General features: G+C 43.4%; 2 protein-coding genes across 5 annotated transcripts; both read left to right on the top strand.

Moving 5' to 3' along the window:
* The first annotated feature begins 1,656 nt into the window (after positions 1–1,656).
* LOC133916600 (uncharacterized) lies at positions 1,657–6,065 on the top strand. 4 transcript variants are annotated; one of them, XM_062360340.1, is made up of 12 exons: positions 1,657–2,083; positions 2,219–2,310; positions 2,495–2,567; positions 2,723–2,806; positions 3,255–3,371; positions 3,542–3,979; positions 4,112–4,518; positions 4,666–4,765; positions 4,855–4,911; positions 5,000–5,086; positions 5,220–5,348; positions 5,472–6,065. In XM_062360340.1, the coding sequence occupies exons 2-12, from the start codon at positions 2,288–2,290 to the stop codon at positions 5,856–5,858; spliced, it is 1,902 nt and encodes a 633-aa protein (XP_062216324.1). In that variant the 5' UTR covers positions 1,657–2,083; positions 2,219–2,287; the 3' UTR covers positions 5,859–6,065. The 4 variants fall into 4 exon arrangements, with proteins under 4 accessions (XP_062216324.1, XP_062216323.1, XP_062216325.1 ...); XM_062360339.1 differs by having other exon boundaries at positions 1,660–2,083; positions 2,165–2,310; XM_062360341.1 differs by lacking the exon at positions 1,657–2,083 and having other exon boundaries at positions 2,166–2,310; positions 2,407–2,567.
* A 1,187-nt stretch (positions 6,066–7,252) lies between these two features.
* On the top strand, positions 7,253–8,354 carry LOC133914427 (non-symbiotic hemoglobin 2-like). The gene is made up of 4 exons (XM_062357530.1): positions 7,253–7,480; positions 7,585–7,699; positions 7,822–7,938; positions 8,036–8,354. Exons 1-4 carry the CDS (start codon positions 7,359–7,361, stop codon positions 8,174–8,176), a joined length of 495 nt encoding a protein of 164 aa, XP_062213514.1. The 5' UTR covers positions 7,253–7,358; the 3' UTR covers positions 8,177–8,354.
* The last annotated feature ends 6,297 nt before the right edge of the window (positions 8,355–14,651 follow it).

The raw sequence follows: 14,651 nt of genomic DNA on the forward strand, positions 1-14,651 counted from the left end.
ACCTCGAGCATGTTTGTCGCCGGGGCGTTTCTTTAATCCACCCACTGAGATTTGATTATGCAGATAATTAGGCTTACCAAAGTTCCTCTTGTCGTTATAACTGGCACTGCTTCCCTGGTAGTCATTGGCAGCATCATTGTATCTTTACTGGTATCTGGTGGTGATGATAATCATTGTAACTGAGCTGGGGAAAGAAAACAGCAACGCGCGTGCTTTCTTCTGCCTCCTTTGGAGCACTGGAGATGCATCAACAAGTGGCTAGTTTACATAACCAGCTCATTTTACACGTACAAACAAAGAGAAGCAAAAACCTTTGAGCAACTATGATTTGTAGCATGATTCACGAAAGATTGGTTCAATCCTTGCGCAAACCAAAAGAAGCCGCTCAGATGTTGCTGTAGTACTGTACCACGCGCGCATGCATGTGAGATGGGACGCTGCCCGTGCATCCTGTTTCGGGGACAGTTGGTGCAGACCTAGTGACGCCGAGCCCACAGCTAATTGCATTAGGATTTAGGGCACCCAAAAGCACCGAGATTCTGTGACAAGCAGCTACATGACGCTTGGGGCCGGGACGGTTGGGGCACACCACAGAATACAGATGGTATCGAGCACCTACCAATCCAGCTGATATACCTCCCTTGTAGCGCTTGTCAAGTATCCTCATTCTGCTACATGGCCAAGAATAAAGCGACTGGGCATGATTGGCACGATCAAACCATGTGTGTAGTGTACTAATCTTACCAGCAGTTTTTTCCTGGGTAGTGTTTGGTACAGAGAACTCTGTTTATAGTAACTAATGCATCTCACTCAAACTGTAAAAAATGATTTCAGTCATTTGAGGGAGGAAAAGGAGATGCTATGCAGGATTAGTCAAAACATGAGTAACTGCAGGCTGCTATAGCAGCAGGACGGACGGTGGCTGTGACGACCTTGTGAGCATTGGTAGACCGTAGACCGTGTCACATGACCTGCCAAAAACTTTCTTTTGGAGGCACAACAGGCAACAGAGGCAGCACCAGCAATGACAGTGTATACCAAGGCAAATGAGCGCCTCTTTCTAGGCGAAGAGACGCCAATCTCACCCCCATCGCCTCAACAGCAGTCCAGTAGATGTGTGGCGTGGCCTGCCCATTTCTTGGCGCTTCTCTGGAGTTCCAGGCAAAACTCTGCCTCCGCTACATCACCCTTGGTCATGTCTGTGGTGTTTGGTCATGCAGGCACATAGGACGACTTCCATCAATTACCGGAGCAGAGTGGTCACAGGGTCAAACAAGAGCCATGCATGCCACTGTCCTGCTCCGTTGCTCACAGTACTTTTCATTTTATCTGCATGTGAGCTGCTCATCTCATCATTGCTGGGGGAAAACTTGCATACAACAATGCACTTGTATCACCCTTTCTACTGACAAAAATATGAATACCTTAATATAGAATGAAGAAGAAAAACTGTATTAACCTCTTGGTGAAAGCCTTTTCTGAGCTGAACTGCAGATGCTTAATGTGGCAGAAGATTCCGTTATTTAATCGATTTCTGATGGACTGATTAAGATGTGACAGAGGTGAAAAGGTCAGCTGCCTTGGACGAAGTAAAATTACCCTGCGTGCATATATAAAGTAAATCGGACAGATCTGAATAGAATAGAGTGAGGCCCTTTCTGAGCTCTGGCCTCTACCTTTCACAAAAAAGAAAAGAAGTTGGTAAGTCTTAGGACAGACATAAATATAAACTTGCCACGATAAACAAAGTATCGGAATAGCCGGACACACAGGACCGATCTGGAGAGCTGTTCCTGTTCTGATATAGCCTTTGGAACAGTACCAAAACCACCGCAACATCTATCCCAAAAAAAAAAACCCCACTGCAACAGCAGTGGAGTGGAGCGCATCAAGTTCATCAGCCTCCTCGCACACACTTCTCACTTCTTCGGTCCTCACGGAGAAGGGAATGGGCATGGGAAGAAGAAGCAGCTTTTGGACAAGAAAAGAAGGCAAAGGTATCGGCAGGTCAAAGCTTTAGTAGGTGATCAACTCCTCTGCAACAACTCCAGGCTCCTCTTGTTGTGGATTGTTTCTCTGTAAGGTAGATTGATGCATCTCCCTTTATAGTCTCTACCTGTACCATCTGCTCGCTTCAGTTCTCTAACCTGCAATGCGGTTACAGACTTTCAGCGGTTGAATTGGCTAGCCTCACCTGTGCAAGCTCACAATGGAGCAGGTCTTCTTGAGCTCAGTGGCGGAGACCTGCGGAGGAGCTGTAGCCGTGTAGCCCCCTTCCTAATTAGCAATGCATCACAGCCGCTCCAAGAGGTGCGCATATTGTTTGTATTTTGCAATTGTAACAGGAATGTGTGTTTAGCTTTGCTTACAACACCCTGCTTGGACTATTTTGCTGTCAAGTTACAGAAATTAGTCCCGGCCAAGATATTTCTAGTTTTTTTAACAAGCGGTTCTTGGCTAATGCTCTTGCCTCTTGGGGTATTTGCATCGGCAGTGATTCTATCAGAATGCTCGGAATGGATAGCGTGGATTCGTCTTCTCCGAGATGCCATGCTCAGAATCAGCAGGTAAATTTGCTGCAGTAGATAGAAAAGGGCCGAAAGCCTCTTGCTTCTTCACTTTCTTGAAAGCATTTGCTATGTGCCATGAAATGCAACTGTTTTGAATCAGGCATTATCTGACCTTTCTCCTTGCCTCTCTTACCATTTCTGTTGTATGGAAGGATGCCGGAGAACTGAAGGATCAGAACAGCACCAGTAAGATGCCGTCCCATAATACTGAGCTTCCTTGCTCTTTGAAGCGAGAGGTAAAATCAGATATCAGATTTTCTTTTTTTGGAAAAAGAAATCTTAAAATGTTCCTGCCTTATGACCATAGCCATAGCTTAGTATTCATTTCCGACCTCTCCAAGTCAGTTGTCTCAGAGTTGCTCATCAATCTGCCTTGTCTCCTTCCCTAAATGTCATATATATGAATTAATTCAGCCGTGTAAATTTGTTAATGATAAGAACGTCAAGGTTAAGCTGGCCACTATGGAACTCCGTGAATAGCAAATTTCATTCTTGCAATATGTACAGAATCTATTTCTAAATAACTTAGATAGTAGACTAACTTTTGGCCAGAATTTTTCTGTCCTAGTGTAGTGTAATACTGAAGAATCAGTTCTGTTGTATTGACTATTGAAAAACTGCCTGAGTCTATGCTTATTATGATATTTCTATTTGGTTTTGATACTTATGATGCTAGCTCTGCAGGTTCAAATCCTTGAGAAGCGACTAAATGATCAATTTGTTATGCGTCGTGCTCTAGAGAAAGCATTAGGTTACAAGCCTTGTGCTATTCATTCATCAAATGAGAGCTCCATTCCGAAGGTGAAAGTGCTTTTTTGATCTAGTGAGTCTGGAAGAGACAAAAAAAAATATACATATTTTACCATCTCATTGTAATGACTTACTTCTGAATTGTAATATGCACATTGTTCTGAGATAGGACTTTTCAGTTATTAACACATTGCAACTTTCTTTCTTTCGTGATATCTCAGCCAACTGAGGAGCTAATAAAGGAGATTGCAGTACTAGAGCTAGAGGTCATATGCTTGGAGCAGCATCTCCTAACACTCTACCGAAAGGCCTTTGAACAACAATTTTGCACTGCACATTCTGCTCGTGACATGGAAAGTAACAAGGAACCATCAAGGTCTTTTTCAGGCATACTATCAGAAGCTTCAGAGCTCGATTTCTCAACCCCAAGGAAGCACAAACTGGTGCAGTCCAGTCGAATGGTCCTGGCACGCAAGTCGACACCAACAACTTCTACAAGCGAAACCAGCATTTCACAGCCCCATGAAAAGATCAGTATTGGACGCAGTCATTCCTCACTCCTGCACCGTTCTATTTGCTCAGCTAGAGTTTCTCCTTCAGCAAATAATCTTGCTAGAGCTCTGAAACCATGCCACACTTCGCCTCTATCTTTCGTTGAGGTACATAATGATGTTCAAAAACCTCTCTTTCGTTCCTAGTCTTTTAACCAGTTTGCTGTAGGATTTTGCATTGGTTGTAGAGAGCTTGTAGCAATTTTGATTTACCGATCCTAACATAATTTCGATGACCAGGAAGGGAAGTGCATGGATCCTAGCATAGTAAGCTTGGCAGATATCTTGGGGACCAGGGTTGCAGATCATGTTCCTCAAACGCCTAACAAGATATCGGAGGACATGATCAAATGCATTGCTGCCATATACATAAGGCTCAGAGATGTTCCTTCCGTGCAACATGCCTTCTTCCCCTCACCATGCTCATCATTTTCATCGGCGAGTGGACTCCCATCGAAATATACTGCAGATATATGGAGCCCCAGATGCAGGAAAGAAAGCTTCATTGAGGCGTGGCAGGACAATGCATTAGGCACCGGTGAATCAAGGGAGTTGGGTCTGCAATATGATTCTGTAGTTGAGATATCTGCTCTTTGCAAGGGAGATCAGAGGTCTGCTGATGTTAAAGATATGTTGCGCAAATATAAGTGAGTAGTTTTGATGTCATTTTGTTCTCTTTCTTGAAAGGCAGAGCTCCTGCCATTTTACGTCAAAAAAATTTGATCTTTTTCCCTTTCCTTCATAGCAATCAAATGACAACTATTTGCTGACTAGTTATAGATGCCACTCTGTAGGTCACTTGTACAGCTGCTAGAAACTGTTGATCTCAGTGGAATGAAAAATGAAGAGAAGCTTGCTTTCTGGATTAATGTGCATAATGCCATGATGATGCATGTAACTAGTTTCTTGGCCTCTACTGTTATATCTTCCTATATATATTTTCGAAGAAATTCAGTTTACTCGTAACAAATTTTCATTTGCAGGCCCATATCGAATACGGCATTCCGCAGAGTAACGGCAAGAGAATATTGCTTACCAAGGTGGAAATGACCTCAAATTGCAATATCTTAGGCAGAATAACATGTCGGTATCTGGAATTGAAGTGTGACGACAACTTTTGTGCCACAGGTATCCTACATCATTAGTGGTCAAAGAGTAAACGCGGAGTTGATAGAGTACCAGATCTTGTGCTGCCGAGCTCACTCTTCAGGACAGGTTTGTTCTGCCTCCTGCATTTTACCTCGCCCTCAAGCCTGAAAAAGGTCACTTCAGTCTGATCTTCTTGTCAGAGTGGTCGGGACTTGTTCTAACATTAGTCCATACGTGCTGGTTCCTCTGAATCCTGCAGTGGCTTAGACTGCTGCTGTACCCGAGATGGAAGTCCAGAGACAAGGACGAGCTGCAAGGCTTCGCCGTCGACCGCCCCGAGCCGCTGGTGCACTTCGCGCTCTCCTCCGGAAGCTACTCGGACCCAGTGGTACGTTACGTACGCAGCATCAAACACACCACCACTCAATGCCCCAACATCCAACGGCACACGCACATCACGTACCAGCGCCAAGGCATTCATCCAATTCAACCGTCACGTTCCATGCATCAGGTGCGGCTGTACAGCCCGAAGAGCTTGTTCCGGCAGCTGGAGGCGGCGAAGGAAGAGTACATCCGCGCCAACGTCGGCGTCCGCGGCCGGGGGCAGCGCAAAATCATCCTCCCGAAGAACCTCGACTCGTACGCGAGGGACGCCGGCCTGGGCGCGCAGGAGGTGGTGAGCATGGTGGAGTCCCACCTGCCCGAGGAGCTCCGGGCGGGCGTGCGCCGGTGCCAGCAGTTCGGGAGACCCCGCAGCAGGGGCGGCGCGGGCGTGGAGTGGAAGCCCCACAACCTGGCGTTCCGGTACCTGTTGGCCAAGGAGCTGGTCGGCTCCCCCGCGTGCAGCAGGCAGCTTGAAAAAAGCGGCCCGGTTGGTCCGCTGCGTGCTGATGTGTGATGTGACCACCGTGGCCGTGCCGAGCGGAGCCCGAAGGTGTAACGAGATTTATGATGTGCGTGAGCTGCGTGCCACTCTTTCGGGCAGGCTGGGGTATGTATGTACAGAGAGATGGACAGAAAATACTAGTATCTGATTTAGCATGTATGTGCTCTGTTGTCAATACCCACAGATGAAGTTCCCTGGAAAAATCTTCGGTGCAAACAAGCAAACAGGTATAAACAGCGAATTATATTCTGTCTGATCTCTATCCGAAACCTAAAATTGATCCTACAATCCTACTAGTGGAGGGTTATTTCACAGTATAAATCACCCTCCTGTGGTGGGAGATGGAGGATTAACCATAACATTTTGATAAAGATTAGACATATGACATTCGCTATTTGCACGTATGTACCTATTTGATTTTCCATCAAAGATTTTCCTGAATTCCCCTGCTCCCTCAAAAAAGATTTAGGCTGGAACGCAAGAATTTTTAACGAAATTTTATTAAAAAAAATCACTTCACATAATCTTTTACCACTTTCGTTTTTGTTACTTATCACCAATAATTTACTGTAGCATTTTTGACCATGCGTTTTAAAAAAAATTACGAATACTTAAAAGCAGAGCCTTTTTGCAGTGAGCTGCGACTGACTTGAGGTACAAAGCTATGTTAGGCCCGTCCAGAAGGAGACCTAACCAATCAGAGTCCGTTACCCGGGCGGAAAAAGGCCGGACACTTCGCCCATCTTTGTGGAAGGTCGCGTCATTGGCCCAGCCCTTTGGCGAACACGAAAACGCAACTCCTTGTTCTTAGTGGACAAGAAAGAATGGAACGAGCCTTTGACTAGGATTCTTGAACCCGCCCCCGGTTTTCCGCGCACCCAGCCGCCTAGGCGCCTACGTTGTTGACGCTCGCTGCAGCTTCAGCTGCTTTTTATTTTTATATTTTTTAAATAAAAAATATAAATATATATGTTTATTTTTTAAAAAATTAGATATCGAAACTCTTGTCGATGGTTAGGAAGACATTTTTATTTTTAAGCCTAAGGTGACAGGATCAGGAGTGTAAATCATACCGGATATATATATATATATATATATATATATATATATATATATATATATATATATATATATATATATATTTATTATTAAAAATAAAAAAAATAAAAAAACTAGCTTGCACGACAACCCAACCCAACCCAAACCCCCCCTCGCTCTGTCGTGCGGCACACGGTTTCGGCCTTTGAATCCAATCCCATCCGCCGTCCCCAGCTATCAGAGGAACAACACAACATGGCCACTGCGTCCGGTCCATGCATCCTGGCTCGTCAGGAGCCCCAAGGGCCGCCCCAGCCTGGGGCCGATCGACCTATATAAACCTCTGCTCTCCAGGACGGTTCGAGCCACACCCAGCTTTAGTACTACAGCCCGATACTGGAAAGCGCATCGATCCCACTGGTGCCCGGTGCTCGGTTATACACGACGCCAACAAGCCGAGATCAGCAGGAAGGCATGGCGCTCGCGGAGGGCAACGGCGCGGCCAGCTTCGGCGAGGAGCAGGAGGCGCTGGTGCTCAAGTCGTGGGCCATCATGAAGAAGGACTCCGCCAGCCTCGGCCTCCGCTTCTTCTTGAAGTACGTGGCGTCGATTAGCTCGTCCCGTGTAGCGCCGACGTGCTATGGCCGTGGAGCACTCATTGACCGTGTTGCATCTCGCTGCTACGCCTCCGCTCGTGCAGGATCTTCGAGGTCGCGCCGTCGGCGAAGCAGATGTTCTCGTTCCTGCGCGACTCCGACGTGCCGCTCGAGAAGAATCCCAAGCTCAAGGCCCACGCCATGTCCGTCTTTGTCATGGTACGTACGTGTTTTTTCACGCCAAGCTAGATCGATGTCTGTGGAGGTTTTTCTGCAGCGGGGAAGGCTGTCAGCTGACAAGTACGTACGCGTTGTGTGTCGCGATCGGTGTGATGGTGCAGACGTGCGAGGCGGCCGCGCAGCTTCGGAAAGCCGGGAAGATCACCGTGAGGGACACCACCCTGAAGAGGCTGGGAGCCACGCACTTCAAGTACGGCGTCGCAGACGCCCACTTTGAGGCAAGTCACCAACTACCCCATCGTCCACTGTCCGTTTCGGGAGATAACGAAAGCATTCTAGATAATGGTTGCGCGTGTGTTCGTCACGGTGCTACAGGTGACGAGGTTCGCGCTGCTTGAGACGATAAAGGAGGCGGTTCCGGCTGACATGTGGAGCCCGGACATGAAGAGCGCCTGGACTGAGGCTTACAACCAGCTGGTCGCGGCTATCAAGCTAGAGATGAAGCCTGCTGCATAAGACTACTACCACTGCACTTCCAAGTTCCCCCATGACGCACTATCTCCAATCTACCGTTGCTGCTTGCCGATTGAATTGTGTGATTTTCTCGTTGGGGAAGTGTGTATTAATTTGTGAAAGCGTGCACTACTGTCTCTTTGACGATTCGTAAATAAAGATGTACTGTCGTCTGTCGACCTAATAAGACTAGTAATGTATTTTTGTTGGCAATACCTGCTTTTTTCCAAAAAAGAGAAGCCTAATCGCTCTTTACTTTGGAGGTTCGCTGGTAGTTAAACTGCGCGGCATAATCACAATTCGCACTAAAGAAATATGTCCCCATGCGTGTGGGATCAAGGATTTCAATTTCGTTTTACAATTTTTTTTCGTTCATCGACAAAAAGACCGAAATTTGCGGAATTTTGCCGAAATTTCGGTCATTTTTCGTCCTCTGCTTCCTTGATCCCACATATCAGTGAAAGAAAATTTCAGAATAAAATATTTCGTACACCATCGAAATTATCAAAATTTCGGCGAAATTTTAATCACTGGTGGGGATGGGTCGGGATTTTTCTCTTAAAATGTACATGCAATTGGAAAACTATTTGAACCGTGACATTGTTCTAACTAACAACTGCATACATGTTTCAAACACGTGAAATCAATCCAGGATACATTAATATATGAAAGATAAATATTGAAGGTTTAAATATGGAAGGCAAATATTGGATGTCTACATATGAAAGTCAATTAATATAAGATTAAATGTATTTTTAGAAGAGCAATAGGGGAATCTTTGCATGGTGACTGTTTGATCAATTCGGATGGACGGTTGAGATCTTCGTTTCTGTCATAACACATGTATTTTATAGGATTATAGATATTGATAGATAAAAAGTATCCATATTGAATAAAATTTATTTTTGTGTATTATTTTTTAAAAAACCAGCATTTTAAGTATAATATTCCCAACAAGTAAAATGAACTATCTAAAAAAACACATATATAAATATTGGAATTGTCTTTGCAAATTTTTGAATTAGGTTTCACAAATTATTGTATAATTTTAAAATAATACCACATTAGACTTAAAAGATGTTGAGTAAATTATGTCTAATTGTTGGATTAGGTTTCACAATTTTTTTAATATGATCCTTTCCTTCGATAAAGGAAAGGTTTCGCAAATTTGTTGCATCAAGTTTTTAAACCTAGACTATACCCAATTAATTATAAGGAATAGAAAAAACCAAAAGAAAACGGAAAAAGCAAACCTTCTGCCACGTAGGCCCATGAGCTAGGAAGCCACCCTTGCACGCGGCCCACTAGAACTAATCATGTGGCCCACCAAAACTCAACTGCACGACCTATGCTCTTAAATCGCTGAGCTCCTTATTTGGTTCTAGGCCTTCCCTAGCTAAACCAAAAATTGGCCTTGTCTATGTATTTTAGCCCTCATTTAATTGAAGGTCAAAATTTAGCATGTCCCTAAAATTTTTTGCAGCCCTACTACAGGGCGAGTAAATCGGAGACCCCGATTTTGGCTTGGCCACTGGCTGTGTATGTGCTGATGTGGCAGCATCCGGTTGGTTGCATTAATGGTTAAGATTTTTTTTATACGTAAGGTTCAAACAATTATATCTCCTAATTCATATATCTGATTTATAAATCATTTGCACTATTAAGTTCTTACAATTAAATCACCAATTCAAGACCCAATTTGACTGTATTTTGACGACAATTAAAATATTGACATGTGGGTTCCATTTGTTCTGCTCACAGTTTTGGTAAATTTTGGTATGATCACCATCCAAACATGATTTTCCAATCCAAGATTTTGGCACTATCCAATTTCAACTTGGTCACTAACCAAACACTATAAATTAAACCAAAAATTTAGTATAATCCTAACATTGGCTATAACCAAATTTTGGTCATGCTTCTTAAGGTCTACAATCAAACACACCCTTGGTCCCCCATCGACACCCCACCACAACTCGTAGCCATCCTAGCTTCTCTAACAAGCTCTCCACCCAATAAAAAAAGTTGTTCCGGCATGAGATTAGGATGTTCCAATTGGAAAGAAAGTTGTTCCGACTAGAAAGTCCAATGTTCCAATTAAAGCTGCACAATTGAACTACGCCTACAAGACCGAACTGAGGCATGTCACTATAGGCACGGCCTGACTACGTCGTCTCACCCCCATCGTCAGTCGCCCTATGCTGTCGCGCCAGCCACCCTGCCTCCATCTCCCCACCCCACTATCCCCCCCGCGTTGTCGCCATCCTGCCATGACGCGTCTCGCCATGCCCGGACGCTGACCTTAAGTGGGCCGTGCCTAGACTGAGGACTTGGCACATCACAATTCGCTTGGCTAACGGGCCTAACCAGACCGTGATGTGCCAGACGGCTTATTTGGCCAGGTCTAGTTCCAACCACAATAATCAAAGTTTCCAACAACAAAAATCGATCGAATTTTCCAACACCTCTTCTTCTTCCTCCTTTCAGGTCATCAGGTGTGGTGAGGGGGAGGAAGTTGAAGCCATACTAATGGCGATAGTAGGTGGGACGGGCGGTGGCTCCACCATCGTAGCTGTCAGCGTGGCAAATCCTAGCCCAGTTGGCTAGCGGATCCGTCGCCAAGTGCTTGAGGAAGGCGGGGTGGAGGCTACCGGAGGCCACTGGAGCGAGGCGACGTAGAGAGGCGAAGCACAGGGGAAGAGCGGTGCCCGCGCTCTCCATTGCCTCGCGTTTCGGCTTTCGTTGCAAGAAGAAGAAAAGGGTAGCAAAACAAAGGAACCGAAGGAAATGAGGAAAAGACAAGATTCGGCCCACACAGAGAGGGTGTGCTAGACACAATTTGTGTTTGCCATAATCGACGCATAACACCGCTTCAGCCGCGCTCCCTCCATCCGGCGCTGCTTCCTCGGCCTGGGGAGCGAGAACAGACTATTGAGAAACAACCACTACCAGGTGTAGTCCAACGGTCCCTAAAGAGAACAATTGCAAAAAGAGACACACAAGTAGGTGAAAGACTGTCTATTCTTTATTCATCTATGTTTACAATGAGAGGTGTTTCCCCATATATATATAGTGCCAAAACCTCCTAAGTGATAGAATCAATCTCTAAGAGATAGAGACATGTTCCAAGATGGGCAAATCTTCAGAGATCGAGACGGGTCCGAATTCTATTGTAAAACTCCAGGTTTTCTAACACTCTCCCTTGGGCACTTCTCGTAAAATGCATATGTCTCATCAAAACTCCCCAAAAACCCAGTGAGAAAAAAATAAAAGAAAGAGTACATAGCTCGTGACATGGTCACACAAATTGCCTCGTTAAAATTTTTAACATGAGAAACTTCAGGAAAACTCATCTAAGGGAAAAAGAGTATAATTCATCCAAAATACTTCATATAATCTTCATAATTAATTTTGGATACTTAATATTCTTAATTAAGATTTAATTCTTCATAACGGTATTATGTGAAAATTCAACCCCTGAAATGTGCAACTTTCTAAGCCTTATCATCCCAATGCCACGGACACTTCTTTCAAAAGTAGATGCAGGGAGAGACTTAGTGAATAAATCTGCAAGATTTTCACATGACTTGATATGCATTATCTTTATTTATGCAATTCATGAGCATAAAAGAACTTGAGGTTGATATGCTTCATTAAGTTGCTTTTCACATATCCCGATTGCACTTGTGCGACACATGCAACATTATCTTCCTAGATAATTATAGGGGTGTTAGTAGTGTTCAAACTACATGACTATTGCATATGATTAATCACTCTTCTAAGCTATGCACATTCCCGTATGGCTACATATGGAGCTATTATTTATGAGTGGTTCATCGAAGTAGATACAAGACTTTGCTTTGACGATTTCCAAGAAATTATAGTTCCACCACATAAGAAAACACAGCCAGTCTATGATTTCACTGTATGTGGATCTGATAGGTACCCAACATCTGCGTATCCAACCAGACTTAGGTCCTGATTTTTTCTGTAGAATAGACCCAGATCTTTGCTACCTTGCAAGTAGCGCATAATATCCTTCAAGACCTTTTAATTCCTTTTAGTGGGATCTACACTATATCATGTAAGTAGTTTTACTACAAACGCTATGTCTGGCCTAGTACAATTAGTCAGATACATTAGCGCACCTATTGCACTTAAGTATGGGAATTCCGGTCCCAACACTTCCTCCCCCTCTTCTCTAGGTCTATAGGGATCTTGATCTGCTTGCAATGATCTTTCGACCATGGGGGTTTTAACGGGAATTGATTTTTCAAAACCAAACAACTCTAACACCTTCTGTGTGTAGTTTGGCTGATGTACAAAGATTCTATCTGCTACATGCTCTAGCTACATGCCCAAGCAAAACTTGGTTTTATCCAAATCTTTCATTTCAAATTTAGACTTCAAATATGAACTTGCTTCCTCTATTTCTTCTTCTATACTGATGATATTCAGATCATCTACACACACAAATATTATGCAGAATCTATTCTGGGACATTCTTATGAATACACAGGGACAATCTGTGCAATTCGTGTAATCTTGTTTTCGAAGAAATTCACTCAAACGATTGTACCATATTCTATCTGATTGTTTCAAACTATATATCGATTTATTCAATTGTACGCTATAAAGGTGTTTATCCTGATTGAGTAAAGATATTCCTTCAGGTACCTTCATGTAAATGGCCGAATCTAGACTCCCACAAAGATATACGGTCACAACATCCATCAATTTTATTTTTAACTCCAGGTTGACTGTCATTGAGATTAAATATCTAAAGGTAATGCCACCCATCACCGAAGAGTAGGTTTCTTCATAATCAACGTATGGTCGTTGAGTGAAACCTTGTGCCACTAGTCGTGCTTTGTACATTGTAATTTCAATCTTTTCATTCCTCTTACAAACAAAAAATCCACTTGTATCCAACTGGTTTGATGTGGGGAGATGTGCGGTATACTGGTCTAAAAACCTCTCTTTTGTTCAGGGATAATAGTTCAGCTGTTATTACCCTCCGACAGTCTTCCCAATCTGACATCATTCTACACTCAGTGAGCGATGCAGTCTCAGGGCCAAGATCTATAACTATGGCAATTTTATTTACGAAGTATGTGTCAACTATTGTTGTTACTCTATTATATGATTTCCCTTAATTTACATAGTTTATTGCTATTTCATCATGGGCTGCACTTTCAGGTGCTTCTTCATCTTGCTCTTCACAATTTTCTTACTTTTGGAGCAAGATCTTTTAGTTTATCAGCGTCGATTTCAGCGTGCGTATTTTCGCTGGTTTCTTCCTACGTATGAAGATTCAAATCTGGTATGCCTACTTCCTAAGGTTCCATACCATCGCCAGGTCACAATTAGCTTCCCTTCTTTTTCCTTTGGGGTACTTTTTGTGATCGGTTGTGGTAAACTCTCATTTCCCACATTTGCCAGACGTCTTTGGCTGTTTGGGACTTGAGAAACCGAATTTCTTATCTTTTTATTATTTTTCGAAGCTCCTAGGACAAGATGAGAGGTACTTTTTTTGGGTATTTCTATCATCTCCGGTGCATTGCGTGTAGGCACATGCGACTTAGTCACGCTCTTCAAATCAAAAAATGATATGGCAGATCGTTTGCTAATTTCTGCAACTCAATATTTTTTTGTACTTCACCATTTGCTTCACTAGTGCGAGTATCATGCACCGTAATTTCTTCAGCCTGCCATATAATTTTCCGATATTTTTCATCGAAGGGTATACTTCCTCCCCCTAAAGACGAAAAATTATTTTCATCAAAAATGAAGTCAGCGAAGCGAGCCGTATGCAGATTTTTAGTTGTTGGTTCTAAATATCGGATTATAGATGCAGTCTCATAACCGACATATATTCTAACTTTCCGCAATGGTTCCATAGCGGTTCGCTATGGCGGCGGTATTGGCACATAAACCATACATCTAAATTTGCGTAAATGAAAAATCGTCGGATTACCCCTTGCACTAGTTGCATAAGTGAATGGATGTTCTATGAGGATGATATATAATTAATGAGAGCTGCCGTATGTAAGACTACATATCCTCAATATTTAGCACGCAAATTACAGTGCTGCAACAAAGGTCTAGCAATGAACTCTATTCTTTGTATCAGTGCTTTGGCTAGTCCATTCTGAGTGTGGACATGCGGTACAGAATATTTAACTTTAATTCCCGTACCAGTGCAATAATCGTCAAATGCTTTAGAAGTAAATTCTCCAACATTGTCCATTCTAATGGATTTCACTCGATGATCTGGAAAATTATTCCTGATTTGTATGATTTGCGAGATCAATTTTGCAAAGGCGTGGTTACGGGTAAATAATAGACATATATGCGACCACTTCGAGGATGCATCTATTAATACCATAAAGTACCAAAATAGGCCAGAAAGCGGTTGAATAGGACCACAAATATTCTCCTGGATTCGGTTTAGAAATACATGGATTTTATCTCGTAC

This window comes from Phragmites australis, chromosome 4 (genome assembly GCF_958298935.1).
Source record: "Phragmites australis chromosome 4, lpPhrAust1.1, whole genome shotgun sequence".
NCBI classification, from domain to species: Eukaryota; Viridiplantae; Streptophyta; class Magnoliopsida; order Poales; family Poaceae; genus Phragmites; species Phragmites australis.